Source organism: Haliotis rufescens, unplaced genomic scaffold, assembly GCF_023055435.1.
Source record: "Haliotis rufescens isolate VD_foot unplaced genomic scaffold, xgHalRufe1.0.p SCAF_6, whole genome shotgun sequence".
NCBI classification, from domain to species: Eukaryota; Metazoa; Mollusca; class Gastropoda; order Lepetellida; family Haliotidae; genus Haliotis; species Haliotis rufescens.
In genome coordinates this window covers 8,672,858-8,696,038 of record NW_025964334.1, presented here as the reverse complement: position 1 = coordinate 8,696,038, position 23,181 = coordinate 8,672,858, and the positions used below count along the sequence as shown (strand labels likewise).

General features: G+C 40.1%; 2 protein-coding genes across 3 annotated transcripts in view; one reads left to right on the top strand and one right to left on the bottom strand.

The window, feature by feature from the left end:
• Positions 1–1,284: 1,284 nt before the first annotated feature.
• Positions 1,285–15,183, bottom strand: LOC124143943 (peroxisomal membrane protein PEX16-like). The gene is made up of 10 exons (XM_046513102.2): positions 15,032–15,183; positions 13,221–13,333; positions 12,305–12,438; positions 9,889–10,003; positions 7,136–7,238; positions 5,687–5,836; positions 4,931–5,003; positions 3,960–4,079; positions 3,019–3,083; positions 1,285–1,894 (listed from the first exon to the last, which is right to left on the bottom strand). The coding sequence occupies exons 1-10, from the start codon at positions 15,144–15,146 to the stop codon at positions 1,833–1,835; spliced, it is 1,050 nt and encodes a 349-aa protein (XP_046369058.2). The 5' UTR covers positions 15,147–15,183; the 3' UTR covers positions 1,285–1,832.
• A 941-nt stretch (positions 15,184–16,124) lies between these two features.
• The window catches only part of LOC124143944 (xylosyl- and glucuronyltransferase LARGE1-like), a 41,199-nt gene continuing 34,142 nt past the window's right edge, over positions 16,125–23,181 (top strand). Inside the window, exons 1-2 of one of the 2 annotated variants that reach the window (XM_048386025.1) lie at positions 16,125–16,197; positions 16,559–16,650. The gene's annotated coding sequence lies outside the window, so the exon portion shown is untranslated. Of the gene's footprint in view, positions 16,234–16,558; positions 16,651–23,181 lie in introns of both variants that reach the window. The other variant, XM_048386024.1, reaches the window with a different exon arrangement.

The following is a 23,181-nucleotide window of genomic DNA, read 5'->3' as shown; positions in this document are numbered from 1 at the left end:
ACATATCAATAGAAGAGGTAGCTCTATAGTGACACCTCGACGACGAATGTTGAAATCCTCAAGCCAAACATAAGAATGAAAACTTTGTGATACTATGTACAGAAATGTTTATAATTATGACAATATTCAATATGTATGACTATTTAAGCTAAGCAGTTCTTAGCCGTGGTACAAACACATGAACACAGCTTGAAGGAGATGGATATGAACTCCAGCTCGAGGCAGGACTACAACTAGGTGGAAAAATGACAACTTTATCCCAATATCAGGATGAGTGAGTGAGTGAGTTGGATTTAATGCCGCTTTTAACAGTATTCCAGTTATATCGCGGCGTGACAGCTTAATGTGGGAGGAAAGCCCGAAATGATGCAGGTCTCAGACATTTACCACTTCGGTGAAACGAGCACGGACACGGTGCTGACAAACCTAGAAACATAATTGGGGCGAACCGGGATTCGAACCCACAATCATAGGTTTCTGGCGTACCCAGGGGACGCAACTCTGCACAGCGAATCGCGGCGCCTTAGACGACTGGGCCACCCGTGCCCCCCAATATCAGGATGATAAAACACTGACAACGGAAACACGTTAGTCCGGGTCAGGATAATTCACAACCAGATGCCTACTGTCAGGTTAGCGCTTCCGGGTAGAAATATGGACATATTTCTCAGTAACCATTGAGCAGTATACATGACGCAGATTAGCGATTTCTTTTCAATCTATGGTTCAATCAATTTGTATATACAAATAGAGAATCTCACCCGAGTGTCTTTTGATATCAAATATATCAACACGAGTTGATGAAAGTGGAAAAATTTCGAGGCTTGCCGAGGATTTTTGCCACTTTTATCAACGAGTGTTGATATATTTGATATCAAAAGACACGAGGGTGAGATTTTATTTATCATCCAACATCATTCTTCCAACCTTTTCAATTTGTAGACAGTAATTTGCAGTGTTTTCAGTGTAAAAAGTACGGCTAACAGCTTCAGTAGCAGAGCCATTAGTGATGTCATTTGATTGTGACGTCATGGTACCCAGTGACGTCACAATGGTCTGCAAAGCATTGTGATGTAATTTCATTGCAGCAATATCTACAGTGTAGATATCGCATGATCTAATTCAAGCGACATCTCCTGTGGGAGCCAGTTTTGGATGATAATTCACATTCTCATATGGTGAGTGAGTTTGGTTTAATGCCGCTTTGAACAGTATTTCAGTTATGTCACGGCGTGTCAGCTTGATGCGGGAGGAAAGCCCAAAGTGATGCAGGTCTCGGACGTTTACGACTTCGGTGAAATCCATGAGCAAGGATATGGTGCTGACAAACCTAGAAACATAATCAGGGCGGGTATAGGATTCAAACCCATGATTGCTTGGTTTGCCTCAGGGATGCAACTCTGCACACTGAATTGTGGTGTCTCAGACGACTGTGCAACCCTGATCGAATAAATCAGGCGCTATACATGTGATGTGTGTCGAGTTGCCCCTGTTTAATGAGTCATCTAGTGATGGTCAAAGACATCTACCATTTTGAGTATGGTGTCGACACACCCAGATCACAACTGGAGAATATGGGATTCAAACCCATGGCCAACTGACCCGGGCAGCTAAGGGAGACAACTCAATATACATGAAAATACAGATGTTTCAATTTCACGAAATGTTAACAATTTGAGCAAAAGCCAATTTGTTAGAGTGTTGCACTTCACTATATATCTGGACCAAATCAATGGGTCAGGATAACAAGGACAAGATATATTTACAGTCAACATGTTTGTGCAAGGTCCGGTGGGACTTGGTCAGTCAGTGGTCAGTCAGTGGTCAGTAGTTCATGCTGACCACACGTAGAAGTACACCCTCTGCCACGTAGGAAGGTACGCCAAAAGTGGTCCTGTGGAACAAACATCAGAATCAGTTACCATGGTAAACATCAGAGTTAGTGAGTATGGTTTTACGCCCCTTTTAGCAATATTTCAGCAATATCACGGCGGGGGACACCGGCGGGCTTCACACATTGTACCCAAGTGGAGAATCGAAACCGGGTCTTTGGCGTGACGAGTGAACGCTTTAACCACTAGGCTACCCCAAAATCAGAAGAGACTTGATCTGATAATCAGACAGTGTGCTATACATAACGTTAATACATCCTCGTTAGTGGTGGGGTTTGTATACACTATGTTCCCCAAACACACCTGAACTCAAACGGCCTCTCTGCAGTGAAGGTGCTATTTTTAAGATTACAAAGAGTGACAAATCAATCAAATATTTAGCCCTAAGTTTATGAGCATGCATGGTCGCATATTCTATGTGAAAATCGCAGTCTAAGTTGCTTGTACCAGCTGTGGAAACAGATATGGGTTTAGTGGGATGACATCTAGAGGGGGCATCTTTCTGAGGCAAGTAAGTTAACTGACTATTAAAGTTTCCACCCTTGCCGAACAAGGCTGGTATCAGGAGTTACATTTTGGCTGGACAAACGAGTCTATGCATAGTCCAATCAAAATCGGCAAAAAAATAAAAAATCCATTTTGTAAACTGTCATGCTGATTTCAGTCGATTGCAGGATTTGCAAAGAATTGCACTGCAAACTCGTTGTCAACAGATATTTTCTAAATCTTTTCATGTTTTTAATCAAGGTGCTCATGTGATTTGATGCAATGTAAGACTCGTTTTATCACAATATAGCTTGATTATTGATTATATTATTATTATATTATTGATTATTGATTAGATCATCTTGACTGGGTGCCGCCATTTTGTTTGATATGAGAGGTGGAATCTGATTGGTCCATAGGAGAGGCATAGAAGGGACATAACTCCTAATAGCCACTGGTGGTACTACGATCATCCCAGGAATTCCAGCCTAGTTCGGCAAGGGTGGAAACTGGACTCTTTAATTCAGGTAACTCTCTTGCCTCGGGAAGATGAGATGGGGTGGTTGGCACCCCTACTAATCAGCCTGGAATCCTGACAGGGGGTACATGAATGAAGGCCCCCCATTCTCCACACACTTACTGATGAGCAGGGAGGTGCCAGGAATGTTATCTGCCAGGATCTTCATCAGGAATATTATCTTAGCTCTGCAACACACAACCACACAAAGGAAATTATTTCTCTCAAATGGACAGTCTTCATCATACATGTCATGCAGACTATACAATTCATGCATCATCAGTAATGCAAAAGGAAAGGTGGTATGTGTTGAAAACTTGGGTTGAAAAAGGTTAAATGGGATGTGATTCTGAAAATCTTTTGGATATATCACTGAGTATTAATACTTTTCTTGATAACTGTAATTTATTTTCTAAATCACACATTTGAAAAATTGTGCCACTCAACTTGGAGAAATGGATACAACTCAAGAAACCTATCAGAACGACCTTGATTTGGCTGTTTTCACATTCTGCCATCTTGTCTCTTTGAATCAGAAGGGGATATAATCTAACCCGGGTCCACAAAGAGGTCACACACATTCTCAGGGAGCTATATTCGTGTGATGCATTCACCTGATGAAGGAGTAAACATATACTCCGAAACGTTGTGTCCCTCATAATAATGAAGTTGACATCCATAAATTCTCTTCCTTATTTGAAGTCAAATATTTTCTTGTGGTCTGCATTTTGAATGACCCCTGAGTTATCTCCCTTCCTCAAAGTTTGCATCTGGTTCAGTAGCATCCTTATATTCTTTAATGTGTATGTATATTTATTCGATTGTATCCTAATGTCAGTGTGGCCGTAGGAGGCCGGCTAGTTTGGGGCAATAGGGTCAGGGGTGTTCTTTAGTTCGAGAAGGCTCAGGACATTGACTTTGACGAGTGTTCAAATTGTCAGCTGATTGCTACTTGAGAATTGCCCTATTATGAATATAACACAATTACAAACAAGTATATGTACTCTGTGTTGAAGTAGGGAAGCACGTAGAGTGGATAATATCTCCTCATATACAATACATACTGTGAGTATCTGTCGTAGAAGGGAGACCTCAGAAGGTAGTAGAGCAGCATGAACGTCCTCCGGCGTAGTTCACTCTTCTCATTCTGGTTCAAGTCAGCTGGGTCTCCCATCATCGTCAAACTAAACACAGACAACAATAACATGTTGGAAATAAACATTATTTGAAGTCCGTCCATGAAATTGTCAGAATTTTCAATAACAGTCCTTCATTTCAAAGTTTGTTTGTTGTACAAGGCTACACTCAATATTCTAGCTATATGACGGCAGCCAGGAAGTAATGAAATCTGGACCAGACAATCCAATGATTGACATAATGAGCATCACTCCATTACTTTGGGAAAGATAACGTGCAATCAAAGTCAGTCCCCAGGCGTGGCCACCCAATCCTGCAGTCACCTCTTACAACAAGCATCAGATACTGCGGACCAGTAGTCTTACTCTCATTTCATAGGATTTTCAAAAGATGTAACAGTTGTTTGGAAATGTAGCAAATAGTGTTCTCTCATATACTGAAATGAGTGAGTGAGTGAGTGAGTGATGTTTTACGCCGCTTTTAGCAATATTCCAGCAATCTCACGGCGGGGGACACCAGAAATGGGCTTCACACATTGTACCCATGTCGGGAATCAAACCCAGGTCTTCCCCACCATCAGGCTACCCCACCGCCCCCATATACTGTAAAATAGTATATAATCAGATAATGAAAATAAGGTGTTGCAGAATTAATGAATGTGACAACCCCTAGATGAAAAAGCACCATGGAATTAATACAAATTTACCTACCAATCTCATTAATTGGCAAAAAAGTACAATGAATAAAGCGATGAGTATTAGCAATTTGCAGGACAAGCATAGGTTCTTGGGGAAACAATTTTAACCTGGAATCCCCCCATGGCCCTACTTGTCTAACAGTGTTGATAAGTACCACAACCAAAAGTCATCACATGATTACCAACAAAGAAATGTCTCACCTCGATATGTCCATCCCACATGAGATGAGCCAAGGTTTCCATGACGACAAGCCAAAGCCGTACAGACTAGCCACTGATACTTGTTAAGAAATACATGATATCATGAATATGTTGATATGACAGGAGACATGTTTTGTTTGTTTGTTTATTTGTTGTTAACCGCTGCACTCAGCAACATTCCAATATGACGGCTGTCTGTAAATAATCGAGTCTGGACCAGACAGTGAGTGAGTGAGTGAGTGAGTGAGTGAGTGAGTGAGTGAGTGAGTGAGTGAGTGAGTGAGTGAGTGAGTGAGTGAGTGAGTGAGTGAGGGAGGGAGTGAGTGAGGGAGGGAGGGAGGTTTTACCTAGCTATTAGCAATATTCCAGCAACATCACAGTGGACGTTGGGAGAAATGAGCTTCACACATTGTGCCCATGTCGGGAATCAAACCCAGGTCTTCAGTGTGACGAGCAAACACTTTAACCACGAGGTTACTCCACCGCCCCAACCATAACATGAAGTGGCAATTTTTTTCTTTAAAATTTGGGAATTTGTACTGACATTTGCTACAGATATCGGCATCTGAGGAGGTCTTGAGAAATCCCAGAGTGTATGCTCTTTTGAGACTGTGTTTCATTTCTGATGTCTTTACACATAGAGACAGGAGAAAATAATGCATTATTTAAACCAGGAATTATATTCAGCAATCATTGCACAAATGCAAGGAATTTTACAACGGATTGTAAATGAAAAGCCGTTAGATTCAAGGATACGATGGACAAGAGGCTTGACAATGTGCACTGTCTCAGCCCACACTCTCTGGCGTGACAAGGGAGTCGGGGCAAGATCCTCTCTCTTCCCACCCCGGGAGTCTGTCCCTGACTGGGTGGGGACGGACCAGTTCCGCATCCCCAGGGGAGGGGCTGCAACAGAACACACCCACCACATTACACATCATGTTTCACATCAAAACCACATTGAAGCCACTGAGATACTCAACTTCCACTTTCAATGATCTTTACACGAACCATGAAATTAGACAAAGATAAAAATGAAAGAGTGGAGTATAAAAACACTATAAATAAACAGTAATAACTGTCTAAGGATCCATTCAAATCACTATAGCCATGCTTTCAATTATTCCAAATACATGTCAGTGTTCGAAATTAAGCAAGAAAATCAAGAGATCCTTGTTATAACCCTAATGTTAGAAACCTAATTTCAGGGTGTCCCTTCTTTCCAAGTCTCATTAAGATCAGTTCTTTTACTCTCAAAGTCCCATATTATACTTCTCTGTTTGAAAAGAGGACATCTTGATAGGTCATCTCAGGCAAACTTTCAAATCAGCCAATCAGCATCAAGGCTTCTAAATTCTCAGTACCAGTATGTGAAACATTCAGACAAATGTATCTAATTTTTGCATCTCCAAAACATATACAATCAGGGAGTTCCAAATGCAAACTAAGAAAGCTGCGTTACTGTATTGTTGTGGATATGCTGTGCATCCTGTCATTTCTGAGTGCTATGACATCTACACCAAGAAGAGCCTATTATTGATGTTTTTTTTGATTGGTGAGTTTCTTCTTCAATGATCCAAATTTTTGAATCGGGGAGTAAAGAAATGAAGTCAAATTATTTCATAAAGCTGACATCTGATTGGCTCAAGAACCCACACATCCTTGATTTTGATTGGGCAGTTCACTCAGGGTTCACTGAAGCATCCTCCTATGGAGGTACATAAGATCTTTACGCAGAGGGATCGCACTGGAGTAAAGATCGGATCTCAAGGAGACTGCTTCATTCCAATACCAATGCAAATCATAAGGTACCCTGAATGCTGTTGTACAAAACAACCTTAGCACTACGACTGTCGTAAGTCTACGTTAAGGTATGGGAGTTACGACCACCTTAGCGCTAAGAACGCTTTGTACACCGGCACCAGGTCAATATCTAAACACAGCATACATGGGCTTGTCTTCTCAGACCCTTATCACCACTTGTAAAACCAGTTCTAAACAAGTTTGTTTGTTTGTTGTTTAACGCCACACTCAGCAACATTCCAGCTATATGGCGGCAGTCTGTAAATAATCGAGTCTGGACCAGACAATCGAGCGATTGGCATCATGAGCAACAATCCACACAATTGGGATACGATGACATGCATCAACTAAGTCAGCAAGCCTGACCAGCCGTTCCCGTTAGTCGCCACTAATGATGCTCACCAGCTGATATTTTCCTCATGACTTTTCCAGACCGTTTCAAGGTGAAGGTCATGGGAGCACTAAATCCGTTTTTGTATCCAGCTTCTCCGTGTGCGGAATCTTCCTGTAGAAACAACAAACAGGTAGGGTAAATATCATGGATGAGTATACACTACCTTCCTCTCTCACCCGTAAATACAAATGGCCGCTCTGTTGCATAGTCACAGCCAGGTTCTAGCGAGGGGGAAACCACACATCCTCAGAACAATCAGTGCTCTGATTGCATCACACAAACTAGGGGTGACTATTGGTCTGGAAATCACTATTGCGATAACTATTGATATTGAAAGAAACTGTTGCGATAACTATTGATATTGCAAGCAACTTTTGTGATAAATATCGATAGTTTTCTGTGTATTATTCTAGATGGATTTTACAGTTGAATTAAACCTTGGAACTGCAGTTTCCTTTGAATGTGATAACCATAACAACAAATAAAAAGTAAAGTTTGAGATATGACTGATTTGTTTTTCTTTACCCTAATGATTTAAGAAAAACAAACTTCCACATTACCATGTGTAAAATACTACCACTCATGATAAAAACAAATTTGAACAACATTGCATGTACAATCCAAACTATCGATATTCCTAGCTGAAATCGATACTATTGATCGGAAACTGATTTAACAATCGATTTATTAACTTTAAGTGCTTACCAACAGCAATATATCAATATTTCGATTTCTTGTGACACCCCTAACACAAACGGTACTATTTCCCATACAACATATGCAACAACCTTGCGTCCATCTACTCTGTACACTGCTTCTATATCAGGCAACTGCAGGTTTGCACGAAATCCATGTAAGGAAAACGGCTCATTTCTCATTTGTCTTCTTTGATGTCTGTGACCATGTAATTTCATCAGCTGATTAATAATGAACAAAGCTGCTGAATGTATCGATGGGTCATGGAGAAACATAGTGTACACAAAACCTATGATGTATTGACCATGCCCCTCTAGTTTCTCTTTTAACATCTAACCATTTGCCTGTTTGGTGTTTAACGCCACACTCAGCAATATTCCAGCTATATGACAGCAGTCTGTAAATAATTGAGTCTGGACCAGACAATCCAGTGATTGTTACCATGAGCATCGATCCAGCGAGCCTGACCACCCGATCCTGTTAGTTGCCTCTTATAACAAGCATAGTCGCCAAGCATGGGTTGCTGAAGTGAGTGAGTGAGTGAGTTGGGTTTAACGCCGCTTTTAACAGTATTCCAGTTATATCACGGCGTGTCAGCTTAATGTCGGAGGAAAGCCCGAAGTGATGCAGGTCTCACACGTTTACCACTTCGGTGAAACCCACGAGCACAGGTATGGTGCTGACAGACCTAGAAACATAATCTGGGCGAACCGGGATTCGAACCCACAATCATAGGTTTCTGGCGTGTCCAAGGGACGCAACTCTGCACAGCGAAACGCGGCGCCTTAGACGACTGGGCCACCCGTGCCCCCGGGTTGCTGAAGATCTATTCTACTCCGATCTTCACGGGTCACCATCTTACCAAGACAAACCGTCCTATAACTTAATTGGAGGCTATTTCAACAAGGGCACCAAGGCAGCATGATAACATAACACCATCATCATGCTTCTGATAAACAACATCAAATTACAAAGGATGACATCACACTATCACTATCACCACATCAGCTTGATATGAAAACAGCGCAAACCTCAAAAATACCATTTGGGTTCATAATCCGAATAGTTGGTGTTTATTCTGGGACTTCAGCTGTTGTGTTACCTGTTGTTAGCTGTTGTGTTACCTGTTGTTAGCTGTTGTGTTACCTGTTGTTAGCTGTTGTGTCAGGTGTTGTTATAATCTCATTTAAATCAGATCTGAGTTCTCACTACCAGTAGACAAAGGAATTCCCATTACACGTCACGTCAGACGGACTATTCGCAAATTTTGACAAACCAATGGAATGACCAACAAGAAGTCGACATAAGTCAATCTGAAGGCAACTTTCTTGTGCATTACGGTACTTGCTTCAAACTCGCGACTATGCTTTGACAATTTCTCAATTAAAAATTTTGATACTGGAACAAATGAACAATCTTGAATGACTAACAGATGGCCTAGATTGTATGGATTCAGTCATAAAGCCCGTAATTTTCACTCAGAATAGCCTGTGTTAAATCTTTAGGGGTTGCATTATCAGAAATCACACACCAACTGTCACTTTCATGACACTCTGATTGGTCAGATGAAAGGTCGTTCTGACTTGACCAGTAATGAGATGTCCTCAGACCTTCGTTTCGCGGTAGCGGGAACGAAGATCTGATTTTAATGCGATTGGGTGTTGTTACCTGTTGTTACCTGTTCTGTGTGCAGTTGTTACCTGTTGATAGCTGATGTTACCTGTTCTATGTGCCGTTACCTGTTGTTACCTGTTGATAGCTGATGTTACCTGTTCTGTGTGCCGTTGTTACCTGTTGATAGCTGATGTTACCTGTTCTATGTGCTGTTGTTACCTGTTCTGTGTGCCGTTGTTACCTGTTGATAGCTGATGTTACCTGTTCTATGTGCCGTTGTTACCTGTTGTTAGCTGATGTTACCTATTCAATGTGCCATTGTTACCTGATGTTACCTATTCAATGTGCCATTGTTACCTGTTGTTAGCTGATGTTACCTATTCTATGTGCCGTTGTTACCTGTTGTTACCTGTTGTTAGCTGATGATACCCATTCTGTGTGCTGTTGTTACCTGTTCTGTGTCCTTGTTCTTCTTGGAGACAAGTTGGCGATCCAGTGGCGCTATCGGCGGCGTGGGCTGGATGCCATGTTTGTAGGTGGCCAGTAAGTAGAAACGCAATGTGGCTCTGAAATAACACAGACAATCTTCGTGCACTTGGATGTGACAGTATTTCTTTTGAAAAAACTATTCCACATATTTTCTGCCACAGGGCATTCACAAATATGTTTAGCTACTGGGTATGCCCTTTTGAATTTAAGCGTGTCAACTAGAAGAATATATTTGATCAATCTTGAAATCTTGAGTGTGACACTGTCATTTCACCAACAGCTGAAGCTGAGACAGTCGACCCCTTTCCTTCCCACAAGAGTTGAGGTGAAATTGGGTTTAACGTCACGTCCAATATTATTGCACTTATATAGCGTCGTGCATACACGTGTATGTGTGTGTGTAGCTGCTTGTACTAGACCGGACTGATGCCGATTTATAGTGCTAGCTCACTGAGATACCATGCCGCAATTTAACATGAATACCCCACTCAGACACAGTATACTGACTCCGAGCCAACCAGTCCTTGTTTTAGCCCCTTAATGTCGAGGGCCAGACAGGGTAACAACAAGTACCATCTTTTAACGTCTTTTGGTATGACTCGGCCGGGGATCAAACCCCTGACCTTCCGCTCTCCGGGCAGATGCTCTACCACTAGACCACGGAGGCGGTCCCCTTCCCACAAGAGATTGATAATAGTACTAAAGTCATTTTGTGAATCTTACTGTGCAATACCACAGTTCAGCATTTTCTCAGTGTTTCTCTATGCATTTGTGTGATAGTACATTTATCATGACTGTCACTATATTTATGTAATAAAGAATATCAAAAGGTACTGTTGCTATAAAATCAGATTAACTGTGCCATTATTCGTTTGTTTGTTGTTTAATGCTGCACTCAGCAATATTCCAGCTATATGACGGCGGTCTTACATAATTGAGTTCGGACTAGACAATCCAGTGATTGACATCATGAGCATCGATTCACGTAATTGACACTCGCCTCTTATGACAAGCTAGTCTCCATTTAAGGCAAGTATGGGGTGCTGAAGACCAATTCTACTCCGGATCTTCACGGGTCAACCGTACCATTAGGACCATCTAAAGTCAGATCAATCTAAACACTTCAGCGACATCAAGAGAGTTAACTGACTGAAAAAGTCCAGTTTCCACACTTGCCGGCTTGACTGGAAAAATGGAACATATTTTGGCTGGACTAACAAGTCTATGCATAGTCCAATCAAAATCGTGTAACGAAAACGACATCGGGTTCGTTTACTGGCTTGCAGATATCAGTCGATTGCAGGATTTGGTATCGTCAACTAAGCGTCAACAGATATTCTTTTCAAGTTTTTAAACAAGGTGCTCACGTGATTTGATGCACATTGTGAAGTAAAACCCTTTTTATTACAATAGAGATCATGATTATTGATCAGATCATCTTCACTGGGTGATGCAATTTTGTTTGAAGTAAAGGGATATGAGTGTCAACAGATATTCTCCAAATCTTTTTCAAGTTTTTAAACAAGGTGCTCACGTGATTTGATGCACATTGCGAAGTAAAACCCTTTTTATTACAATAGAGATCATGATTATTGATCAGATCGTCTTCACTGGGTGATGCAATTTTGTTTGAAGTAAAGGGATATGAGTGTCAACAGATATTCTCCAAATCTTTTCAAGTTTTTAAACAAGGTGCTCACGTGATTTGATGCACATTGCGAAGTAAAACCCTATTTATTACAATAGAGATCATGATTATTGATCAGATCATCTTCACTGGGTGATGCAATTTTGTTTGAAGTAAAGGGATATGAGTGTCAACAGATATTCTCCAAATCTTTCAAGTTTTTAAACAAGGTGCTCACGTGATTTGATGCACATTGCGAAGTAAAACCCTTTTCATTACAATAGAGATCATGATTATTGATCAGATCGTCTTCACTGGGTGATGCAATTTTGTTTGCAGTAAAGGGATATGAGTGTCAACAGATATTCTCCAAATCTTTCAAGTTTTTAAACAAGGTGCTCACGTGATTTGATGCACATTGCGAAGTAAAACCCTTTTATTACAATAGAGATCATGATTATTGATCAGATCGTCTTCACTGGGTGATGCAATTTTGTTTGAAGTAAAGGGATATGAGAGGTAGAAGCTGATTGGTCTATATGAGACACAGAAGGGACATTACTGGTAATAGCCACTGGTGGCACTACGGTCAAGCCCAGAAACTCCAGCCTTGGTCAGCAATATAGTCAGTTAACTCCCTTGCCTCGATGAATACAAAATCCTGACAAAGCAAAGGCCCACATCCCGTGATGTCAGTGTGATCAGGGTCAGTGGGTCACATGTACAATGTTGTAGGAACGTAGGAACCTACTTGCATATCTGAATGGTTGCTATGACGATCCACTTCCCTGCTTCCCCCCAAAGTTTGTTGGCAGCGACCTCAACAAAGACCTCGACATACTCCAACACCGTCAACAGCTGCCCGAGACGCTCTTGAGACACACTCTGAAACAAACACATCCAGCATATATAATATATAACACAAAGGATAAAATGTCAGCTGCCAAACTCATCACAAGTGTACATGATGACAACATCGATAAATAGACAAAGTCTACATCCCCCTACTACCAGCTGATTACATGTGATTGACTGAAATAATCAAAGACTGATTGGAAGGTCCAAACGACCAAGCATTTGAACGCAAATTTTCAATACCGTATTCGATGTAATAAGCGTCCAGGGAGCTCTCAAAATTAGAAATAGGGGGCTCTTATTAGAAAACAATTTTGTTAAAAAAAAAAACAGAGTTGAAAGATCGTAAATTTCATGGTTTACGCTGACAGCCTGAAATGTTTATATATGACAGATATAAGTTTCCAGAATTTAACTGCCAATAATTAAGGGTGCATATAACACACAGGTGCGTATTATACACAAATAAATAAGTCTTATGTACATTGATCAATTGGAAGGGGTGCAATTGGGATTGTTTGTTTTCAAATAACGAATTTTATGTGTTTAATGTACCTGAAGCGTGCATCTGGAGCATGCATTCGTGTGCAGTTATTGAATGAGGAAACATCATTTTGTACCAACATCTTGTTTTGTTCTAACTATGAACTTTCATTCATACACTGGTTTTTCAAATTGATTCTGAATTCAAAATTATGAATTATACAATATAATGTGATACATATCGCAATACGGCCTTGTGCATCGTAAAATATTGTGATTCACTTTAAACCTCCAATACCCATCCCTACAAATAAACATACAGAACTTACCACTTTGGGAATAATCTTGGCTGTTTGTTTGAGTATGGCATCGTTGAGAAACACCAGCAAGTTGGAAGACGTGTACATCAGCTCGGACAGAACCTGGGCATTGCGCAGTCGACCTGTGCACAACAGAGTTTCATAAACACAATGGTCAAATATTAGCCTTCTTCCTTTACAAGCTTATACTAGGGTTATCACGTTTGAGTCATGATACAAAACCTCCCAATACTTAATCTGCCCCGATTATGTATAAAAGTCTCCATGCTCCATGTGGCCTGGCTAACATGAGTGAGTGAGTGAGTGAGTGAGTGAGTGAGTGAGTGAGTGAGTGAGTGAGTGAGTGAGTGAGTTTAACACCGTTTTGAACAGTATTCCAGTTATATCACGGCGTGTCAGCTTAATGTGGGAGGAAAGCCCGAAATGATGCAGGTCTGAGACATTTACCACTTCAATGAAACCCACAAGCAAGGGTATGGTGCTGACAAACCTAGAAACATAATCAGGGCGAACCGGGATTCGAACCCACAATCATAGGTTTCTGGCGTGCCCAGGGGACGCAACTCTGCACAGTGAATTGCAGTGCTTTATACAACTGGGCCACCCGTGCCCCCCTAACATTAGTGAGATGAGGGTAACCTGTCAACCAGTTTGTGTTGTTGCATGTGACTGGTTAACTGAGACATGTTCTTATTGTGTTAACATTAATGCAATCAGATTTTGCAATATTTTTCGGCAATAGGTTCAGAGGTAATGCTTGCACTAGTAATGATCAGAATGGGTTATTGCAAAACTTTGTTGACATTAATTTTTTGAAAATCAATTTCAAAACATGAATCGTTTTTTGCATTTTACCTCAAATTGAACATAATAGAAGTCCCAACAATTACATCTTGACACAATCTGGCAAACGTTTATAACTATCAATCTTTTAGAAAAATTCAAATTGATTGCATGTCTCACACTAGTCTATGTTGTAAAACTTGATGACATGACAACGTCTCCACGCAAGATGTGTCCAAAGATGGTCAAATTTAAGTGTTGTCATCTGAAACAGCTTTCTAAATCAACCAAGACTGAGACAATCAGCCAGAATTGGAGACCAGACATGGTCCAGAGGAAGAATTAAGGGTATGCCCTCATTTCAATGATGAGCCTACTCAATGTTTGTTTGTTGTTTAACGCCGCACTCAGCAATATTCCAGCTATATAACAGCGATCTGTAAATAATCGAGTCTGGATAAGACAATCCAGTAATTGACAACATAAACATTGATCCATGCGATTTGGATACGTTTACATGCATCAACCAAGTCAGCGAGCCTGACCACCCGATCCCCAACACAATACAGACAGAACTAACAATAGTTTATTCCATATACATGATATAGGCTGAAGGAAAAATAATAACTAAAATACATTATGTGTATGTTTGTAGCACGGACAGACTGTAACTTGATCATGTAGATTGTTAACAATGTTACACTTAGAAGGTCCCAGCTGTATAATCTGGTAAAGTGAACTTTGTATAGTGGATAAAAAAAATCGTTTATTTATTAGTTTTAACACAAAATGTCAATGGCCATTATGATTATTTACTATAGTTGTGCAGGCACAAGATTAAGCATCAGGTACTGTTAAATTGAAATATTCACTTTAAACCGCATTGAATGATAAAACGAATATTGCCCCCAAAACAAAACGAAACGAGCAAGTGTTCAAAGGTTGTGGAAACTAGGCCAGACAAAAGTTCGGTCTGCCTCGTATCTGGTAATTACACGACTCCTACAATGTGTGACAGGCAGTGACAATCTCTTTACCTGCAATTACATACGATAACAAACGGAATGTCGTCTCAACCTGACCCACCGTGTCAGGATTTTCACGAACATTCCGTTTGTATTTTTCACAGACGTTCTTCAACAACTCCGCCATGTCCCTTCTGCAGTGACGAGCAGTGTTTGAAACGTCAATATTCATTTGTTGTTTCCATGATTTGTAACCAATCAGAATTCGTGTAACATCTGCAGGCCATGTAAAGTACAGTTTCCTCACAGTGTTTCAGGTATCGCTATACCATATGTACACCTATACAAACACTGACTAGAGCTAAAACAAGTATCTGGACGTATTAACCGGACGCAATTAACATGCAAATGTGATTTTGTCCAAAAGTTGACTTGTTTTACGAAACAAAGTTTGTTCAAATTTGTTACACGCGCGATGGACAATAAAAGTGGTCAGTTTATTAGAATTGTACTTAGTACGCCAACATTTAAAACCCCTGAATATATTTACTGAATAATGCTTGCTTTAAAGATTGGCATGTAAAAACAAAGTTTCTTCAATGTTTGAATGGCAGTTGGAAGTGACAGATCCACACATACATGACCAAAGAGAGAATTTATGAATGTTATGTGTTCCTCATAATAAAGAAGTTTACATCTACAAATTCACTGTTACGCTTTCTTTAAGCTTTGAAATTGTAAATTATGTCTATAATTATAATACAATACTTGTGGTTCCAGGTCAGATGAAATATTGTTATTGTCGCCACTAGGAAGCCAAAATCATTTTAACTTATTCTCAAAGCCATGATGCTTCCTAAAAACTCAGTTTGATCAGAGACCATATAATAGATGTCTGGTTTGATCAGGGAGTTTAGTCAATACTATACTACCTGGTTAAATACGCAGTTGTCCTCAGCTATATATTTTCGAATCAGTGTATCCATGGACTCTAAGTATTAAGTATCTATGATGATACAGATTTACCCTGTAAGATAAATACTAGTATGAACGCGGGAATTTAGTTTGACGTTCAGTTCGTTTCAGGCCTGGAAACACATTTGTTAGTTTATAAAACTCATTAACACTACTGTTCCGGGTTTTTGCATGATCGATGTAACGTCACGTTTCATTGGCTAAAGTCATGTTGACAAAGAAAGATAACCACTACTCCTCTTCTTCAGAAAAATGAATCAATAGTAATTTCTATATTCTATACCTTATGCACTTTTGCAGTAAGTAACCACGCTGATGGAGATACATTTGTACTTTACGTTCCAAAACAATAATACATGCGATGCGATCACCAGTGATAAAATGATAAAAAAACAACGGCAACAAAATTGCCAAGACACCTATTTTCGATGTATCATCGTTCTGCTCATGTGACAATGACTTGAAAGAATAGAAGTTTCAAAATATATCTCAGTATTCGAGGAATAACCGGGGACATCATTGTCTAGTTTTACAAAGATATTCACAGAACAATTAATATTCGAATCAATATGAAAATTTATAAATGCCTTTCTGATAACTCTTTTTCACTTGACATGTTTACAGACCAGAGAATTACACAGTCAAGTATTGGGGACATGTCAACTATCACAAGGATGTTGCAATTTGCAGATGCTGAGATTTGAGCCCTTCCAAAGGTAGATCTGCTTTAGTTTGCTGTAAACATTAACACTAATAACAGAGCATGGGTGCTGGAGAAAATGGCCCCGGACAATTTGGAGTGAAAATGGCCACAAATTTTGGAGAAAATGAGTCCATTTTTTTAGAAACAAACTGACACAAATCTCTGGTGTTTTAGTTAAATTACGTATATCCAGTTGGCCATCGTCACAACTGGTTATCCAGGATAAGTTGAACCAACTCGCAAAATGTGTTTGAGACAAGTTGGCAGTGCACAGAATTTGGGCAAACATATATGGTTTGTCACAGATACAGAGAGTGTACACATGTTGTGTACGTTCAGGTCATGATGATGAAATTGACTACGCTCCAGTGGACACGTGCATTGCTAATAAGTCTAAGAGGTAAGCATGACCAAATCATACATTATCAGGCTCGAGAATTGCACTGTAGTCATGATAATGTCCTAATTACATGGAGAAAGACCCGTGAAGATCCGGGGTAGAATAGGTCTTCAGCAACCCATACTTGCCATAAAAGGCGACTATGCTTGTCTTAAAAGGTGACTAACGGGATCGGGTGGTCAGGCTCGCTGACTTGGTTGATGCAGGTCATCGATCCACGCAATTGGGATCATGATATCAATCACTGGATTGTCTGGTCCAGACTCGATTATTTACAGACCGCTGTCATATAGCTGGAATATTGATGAGTGCGGTGTAAAACAACAAACCAACCAACCAATATGGAGAAAGAATGTAGAAATATATCTCAAGTTTCGTCAAAAGCTAGAGTTGCCACTGGTCTGTCTGTGTACACGCTAAAACGCATCAGAATTTAAAGACTGGTGCTAGGATTATCCACTTTTCTTAGTATAAATCCAGCTAGCAATATTACGTTTACTGTATGCTGAAACCCCATAAACAATCACATAGGATTAATTAAGGCGTATGTCATTGATACAACTATCACCACGTTAAGGTCTCAACCTTCACAATCATTTGGTGAATGACATGACACTATTCATTATTGCTCTCTGGGGTAAAAAATATATTCCATTTTTACAACAAATAAATTCCCTTCATTGTCGCATTACTTCTCAATTCTTGTTATCCATGCAAATTTACTGTCACCATTTTCACAGTCATGGTGTACCTCACACCCGCACTTACTAGTATGTGCTTTTGAACTCACCACTAGAACTTGTAAGCTGAGACAGGACATGCACATATCCATCATACCACATGTCGCAGACCACCCACCACCCCTTACTTCACAATGGTATGCGCCACTGGGCAGACCACCAACCACCCCTTTCTTCACAATGGTATGCGCCATTGGGCGGACCACCCACCACCCACCACCCCTTCCTTGACAATGGTATGCGCCACTGGGCGGACCACCCACAACCCCTTTCTTCACAATGGTATGCGCCACTGGGCAGACCACCCACCACCCCTTTCTTCACAATGGTATGCGCCACTGGGCGGACCACCCACCACCCCTTCCTTGACAATGCTATGCGCCACTGGGCGGACCACCCACCACCCCTTTCTTCACAATGGTATGCGCCACTGGGCGGACCACCCACCACCCCTTTCGTCACAATGGTATGCGCCACTGGGCGGACCCCATACAGTCATACACTGTTAATTGTTGGACCACACCTCAGCTTATCCTGGCTAGCCAGTAGGTTCGTCTTATTCTCCCTTGCCCTCGGTGGCATGTCTGCGTGTACATGCCACTGTATCCTCAACAATGCTGCCCCCAGATACATGCAGGATGTTTGTGGCCTTCTGCTTGATCCTAAAAAGATGTAAATGTTTTATTAAAAAAAAGTATGCAGATATTAATTAATTAACTTCAATTATCTTCAATTATCTTCAATTAACTATAGTTAACTTCAAGTAAGTTCTTAAATGTTGATCAGTATCAATTAATCACCTCACAAAGAAGCAATAATTATTATGCTCCATAAGCAAAGGAATTAATTATTCTTATTAATCCTGTTAAGTGAACTTGCTGATTCATCCTGTTTAATTGTGACCACTTCTGCTGTAGTTGAGCTATTGTTACCACTACACTTCCTTGCACCACTACCAGCTAGGCTCTGTGACATAGATGAGGGGCTCTGATCCTGTTGTAATTTTGTACCCTGCTTGTATCACTGTAGCATGTCATCCTCTCACCCTACCTATGTGCCGCCAGCATGTCTTACAACCAGATTTCTTCTATAACATCAATAAAGCGTAAAATGAAAAAATATGTTACGTGACATTAAGATAGAATTAGGTGAAGTAGTTGTGCGCAGAAAAAAATTACACCGTACCCCTTCAGCGAAGTCCGGCAAACAAACGGGTGATGAGAAACTTCGTCAGTACAAATTCGAAATTTGAGATAAAAAAATCACCAGACATGTTGATTTACCGTTTAAATTGTATTTTTTGTTCAGCTAGGCATCGTTTTATATCCAGGGATTAAGATTACCTTGTGCATTTTCTCGTAAACTAACCCGGAAACAGCAATCAGCTGTACACACGTTTTCTTGGAATCTACCGGTGATTCGGTCAAGACACACCCAATGATATAACTTTACAGGATTTTAAATGCAAGGATCGGCAAAAGTTGTATCTGAAACTATTTTTTTATCAGGAATAATATATTCCACTATCTTGTTAATTTAGATGAAGCTTTTACTAAACATATTTAAAATAATAATAACCCTAAGCGAAGCAGCTGATCTATTGCCGGGTATTATTTTTTACATTGAACCAGTCTGACCAGTCACCGTCAAGGCTCCCGTGCCCATGATCGCGAGAATTACGTGTTGACATAGAATCGTCCAACAAAAACAAATATGACTTTTAACGAATCAAAGTATGGCATTTATGATATATGTATCCATTCTCTGTCAACTTAAGTTTGTTTCAAGGCGTCAATAGCGGTAATCTGACCGTGGTTGCTGTTAATAACGGTGAGTTGTGCGATCTTCCGATCGCTTCACACACGATTTCGCCGAAATTAATTAAAACAATATTAAAAGGAATTTTGAATAAAATTAATGAAATAAGTTACAAACAAAAGTTCAGATATACAAAGAACACTTTTTATAGCCAGACAGTGTAATTACATGAATAATTTGCGAACTTCAGTATGGATTTGTTGACATGGTATTTCCGGTGTTACGTGCTCACAGTAATGTCTTTCCATGGGGGAAAAAACATCAAAACTCATTAATTCTTGTATAATGCGCACCCTCTTCTACACAGCTGTGTTTTTGGAAAAAAGTGCGCTCTATTCTCAAGAAAATACGGTAAGGCTTACTGATGAATTTACGCCAATTTGACTCTGAATTGGTCCCAATAAGCGCCCACCCCTTCTGTCTTTTTTTAAGGGCCCTGGGCGCTTAATGGGTCGAATACGGTAACTGGAATACTGTTCAAAGCAGCGTTAAACCAACCTCGCTAACTTACTCATGTCTCCCTTCTTCTTCGATCCTGGTATGGAAACATCCTTGAACAAAGAACACACTAGAGGTGTTTTTTCAAGCTGGAAAGTTTGTGCTAGGACGTTTTCACACAAAGAAGAGAACAGAAGAGTGTTAGATAGGATAAGTATATAAATATACTCTATATTGTAAAATCGTCAGTTAATAATGTGAAATGGGAGCCAAGGGTCTCATATAACAATTGTATCAACCAACTAAGTTTTATTTGGGACCACTTTCGGTGTCATTTTTTCCATACCATGGGGCCATTTTCTCCAGATTGTCTAAGACCATTTTTACATGGGGCCATTTTCTCCAGATTGTCTAAGACCATTTTTACATGGGGCCATTTTCTCCGGATTGTCTGGGACCATTTTTACATGGGGCCATTTTCTCCAGATTGTCTGGGACCATTTTGACATAGGGCCATTTTCTCCAGATTGTCTGGGACCATTTTGACATAGGGCCATTTTCTCCAGATTGTCTGGGACCATTTTTACATGGGGCCATTTTCTCCAGATTGTCTGGGACCATTTTTACATGGGGCCATTTTCTCTATAAGCCACAGAGTATAATGTAATATTCAATCACATAACATCCCAGTGTGTTGGAATATAACATGTTCAGAAAAAACTGCAGACAAATATGTCAGACCCACTGCATGAATCCTTTTATTGAAATATAAATCAGGCATCATTCACATTCCATTGTGATTCATGTCAACAGGGAGTTCAGGACCTGTGAAGCAATTATCAGAATAATATGACAATGTAGCAGCTGGACTCAGGCAAAACTGCAGTCCTAGCAAATTTTGGACTCTCAACAAGCTGCAAGGGATGGTCCTATGCTCCAGTGCAATCTGACAATGACTGTATAATTTCAATTACTTGCTGATGTTTTCTCACATGTAAATTTGTAACCGACTAGACAGATATGGTATTGGCAATTCATCCAATCTGAAGGCTCACACCTAGTCCGGTAGATTAGTACTGCCCGACATGGTCAGTCATAAGGCATGATCACGATACAGCCTAAAAGCCTGGCAAATCATGGAAGAGACTTTAAAGACGGACAACATGCAGGTTGAAATATAACATGCTTATTAGATATGTATTTTGTTCATATGTGAGTACAAACTGAATCAAGGTCACACCTGTATATTTTTTGGCTTATACATTTTTTGCTCACCTGCTTGGTGAGGAGGTCAAAATAACAATTGTGTGGATGGACAGACAGACAGACAGACGATGAACAAACTGACGGACAGACAGTTTATTCAGTTAAAAGGCCATAGGCCCATAATACAGACAGTGTTTTGTTGCATGAACTATGCATGCCAATGTAATAATTGATTAAGTTTCTCTTTGCCTTTGGACTTTATGTCACTATAAGCAAGTGTTATACATACCGTATTCGACGTAATAAGCGCCCCGCTCTAATAAGCGTCCACGGCGACATTTGCTAAGACATTAGCCAGTGAACAATCCCAATTAGCACCCCTCCCGATTGATCAATGTACACAAGACTTATTTATGTGTGTATAATACGCACTCGTGTGTTATATGCACCCTTAATTATGGGCATTTAATTCTGGAAAAATATATCTGTTGTACATAAACATTTCAGGCTGTCAGCATTAACCACGAAATTTATCTTTCAACTCTGTTTTTTTTCACCAAAATAACATTCTAATAAGAGACCCCTTTTTCTAATTTTGAGAGCCCCCTGGGCGCTTATTACGTCGAATACGGTGTCTATATATACAACATCAAAGCTTTCATATAAATAATTTCAGTCAAAGAATTTACAGTTTGAGACTTGATCTGGTGTTTAGAGCTGAATAACACTCACAAACAAGCGATGCATGGAGTTCATCTTTAATAAACCATTTTCTATACAATATTTACATTATCGTTCAGTGTATGGGACTGTTGTGTATTTTCCTCAATCAAGTGCAAGTTTAAACCTGCTACATTTGAAACAAGTCCTACTTTTTCTTAGATGAACTTGATCAGGGAGTGTAAGATATTTTTCTACATTTAATTTGGGTTTAAAATGTTTATCATTAAGGGTGTCAGATGTACTATAGATGGAACTACACCATTATTGTTGAAGGTTATCAAATAATCTTTGTTAAAATAGATGAATAAATATCTTCACATTGCCAACACCTTGTGTTATCCAAATATATACAAATTCTAATGTAAGCAAAATAGTTTGAACATGATTAGCCCATGTGGTGTGACCAGAACCGTCTAGTGATTTAAACATTTCATAGAATTAGCGAGGCAGTCTGTGATCACCAAAGTGCAGTAACCTGCACGATCATCAAGTGCAGTAACCTGCACCAGTACTTGATGGCCCTTGTGGTATACACAAGCTGGAGAGGGGCTCTACCACGCTCTCCCAGAACCATAGCATTGTTTGTTATTTTACCTGTTTTATGAAACCATTTTCACATGTTATTCTTTACATTTTCACTAATTTCTCAATGTGAAGTGCCCCAATTGTGTAGTTCAATATGTATGATATGTCCGTAACGGTATTATTACTGTGCATCCTTTGGGATGCAGTATATTTTTTCGCGTCATCCATTCTCTACATTTGTGAGTGAGTGAGTGAGTTAGGTTTAACGCCGCTTTTAACAGTATTCCAGTTATATCACGGCGTGTCAGCTTAATGTGTGAGGAAAGCTCGAAGTGATGCAGGTCTCAGACGTTTACCACTTCGGTGAAACCCAAGAGCACTGGTATGGTGCTGACAAACCTAGAAACATCATCGGGGCGAACCGGGATTCGAACCCACAATCATAGGTTTCTAGCGTGGCGGGACGCAACTCTGCATAGCGAATCGCGGCGCCTTAGAAGACTAGGACACTCGTGCCCCCCTACATTTATGCATCATGTCCAACCCTGCTTCTGTTAAACTTATCTCAGTTGAGATTTATTTGTCATATTTGTCGAAGAAGAAAATCAGGAATTTTCTCAAAAATCAGATTTGAACATTTAACCAAGTTACATGTAAGGCTTAATTAAATAAAAGAATTGGTTCTCAGACTTTT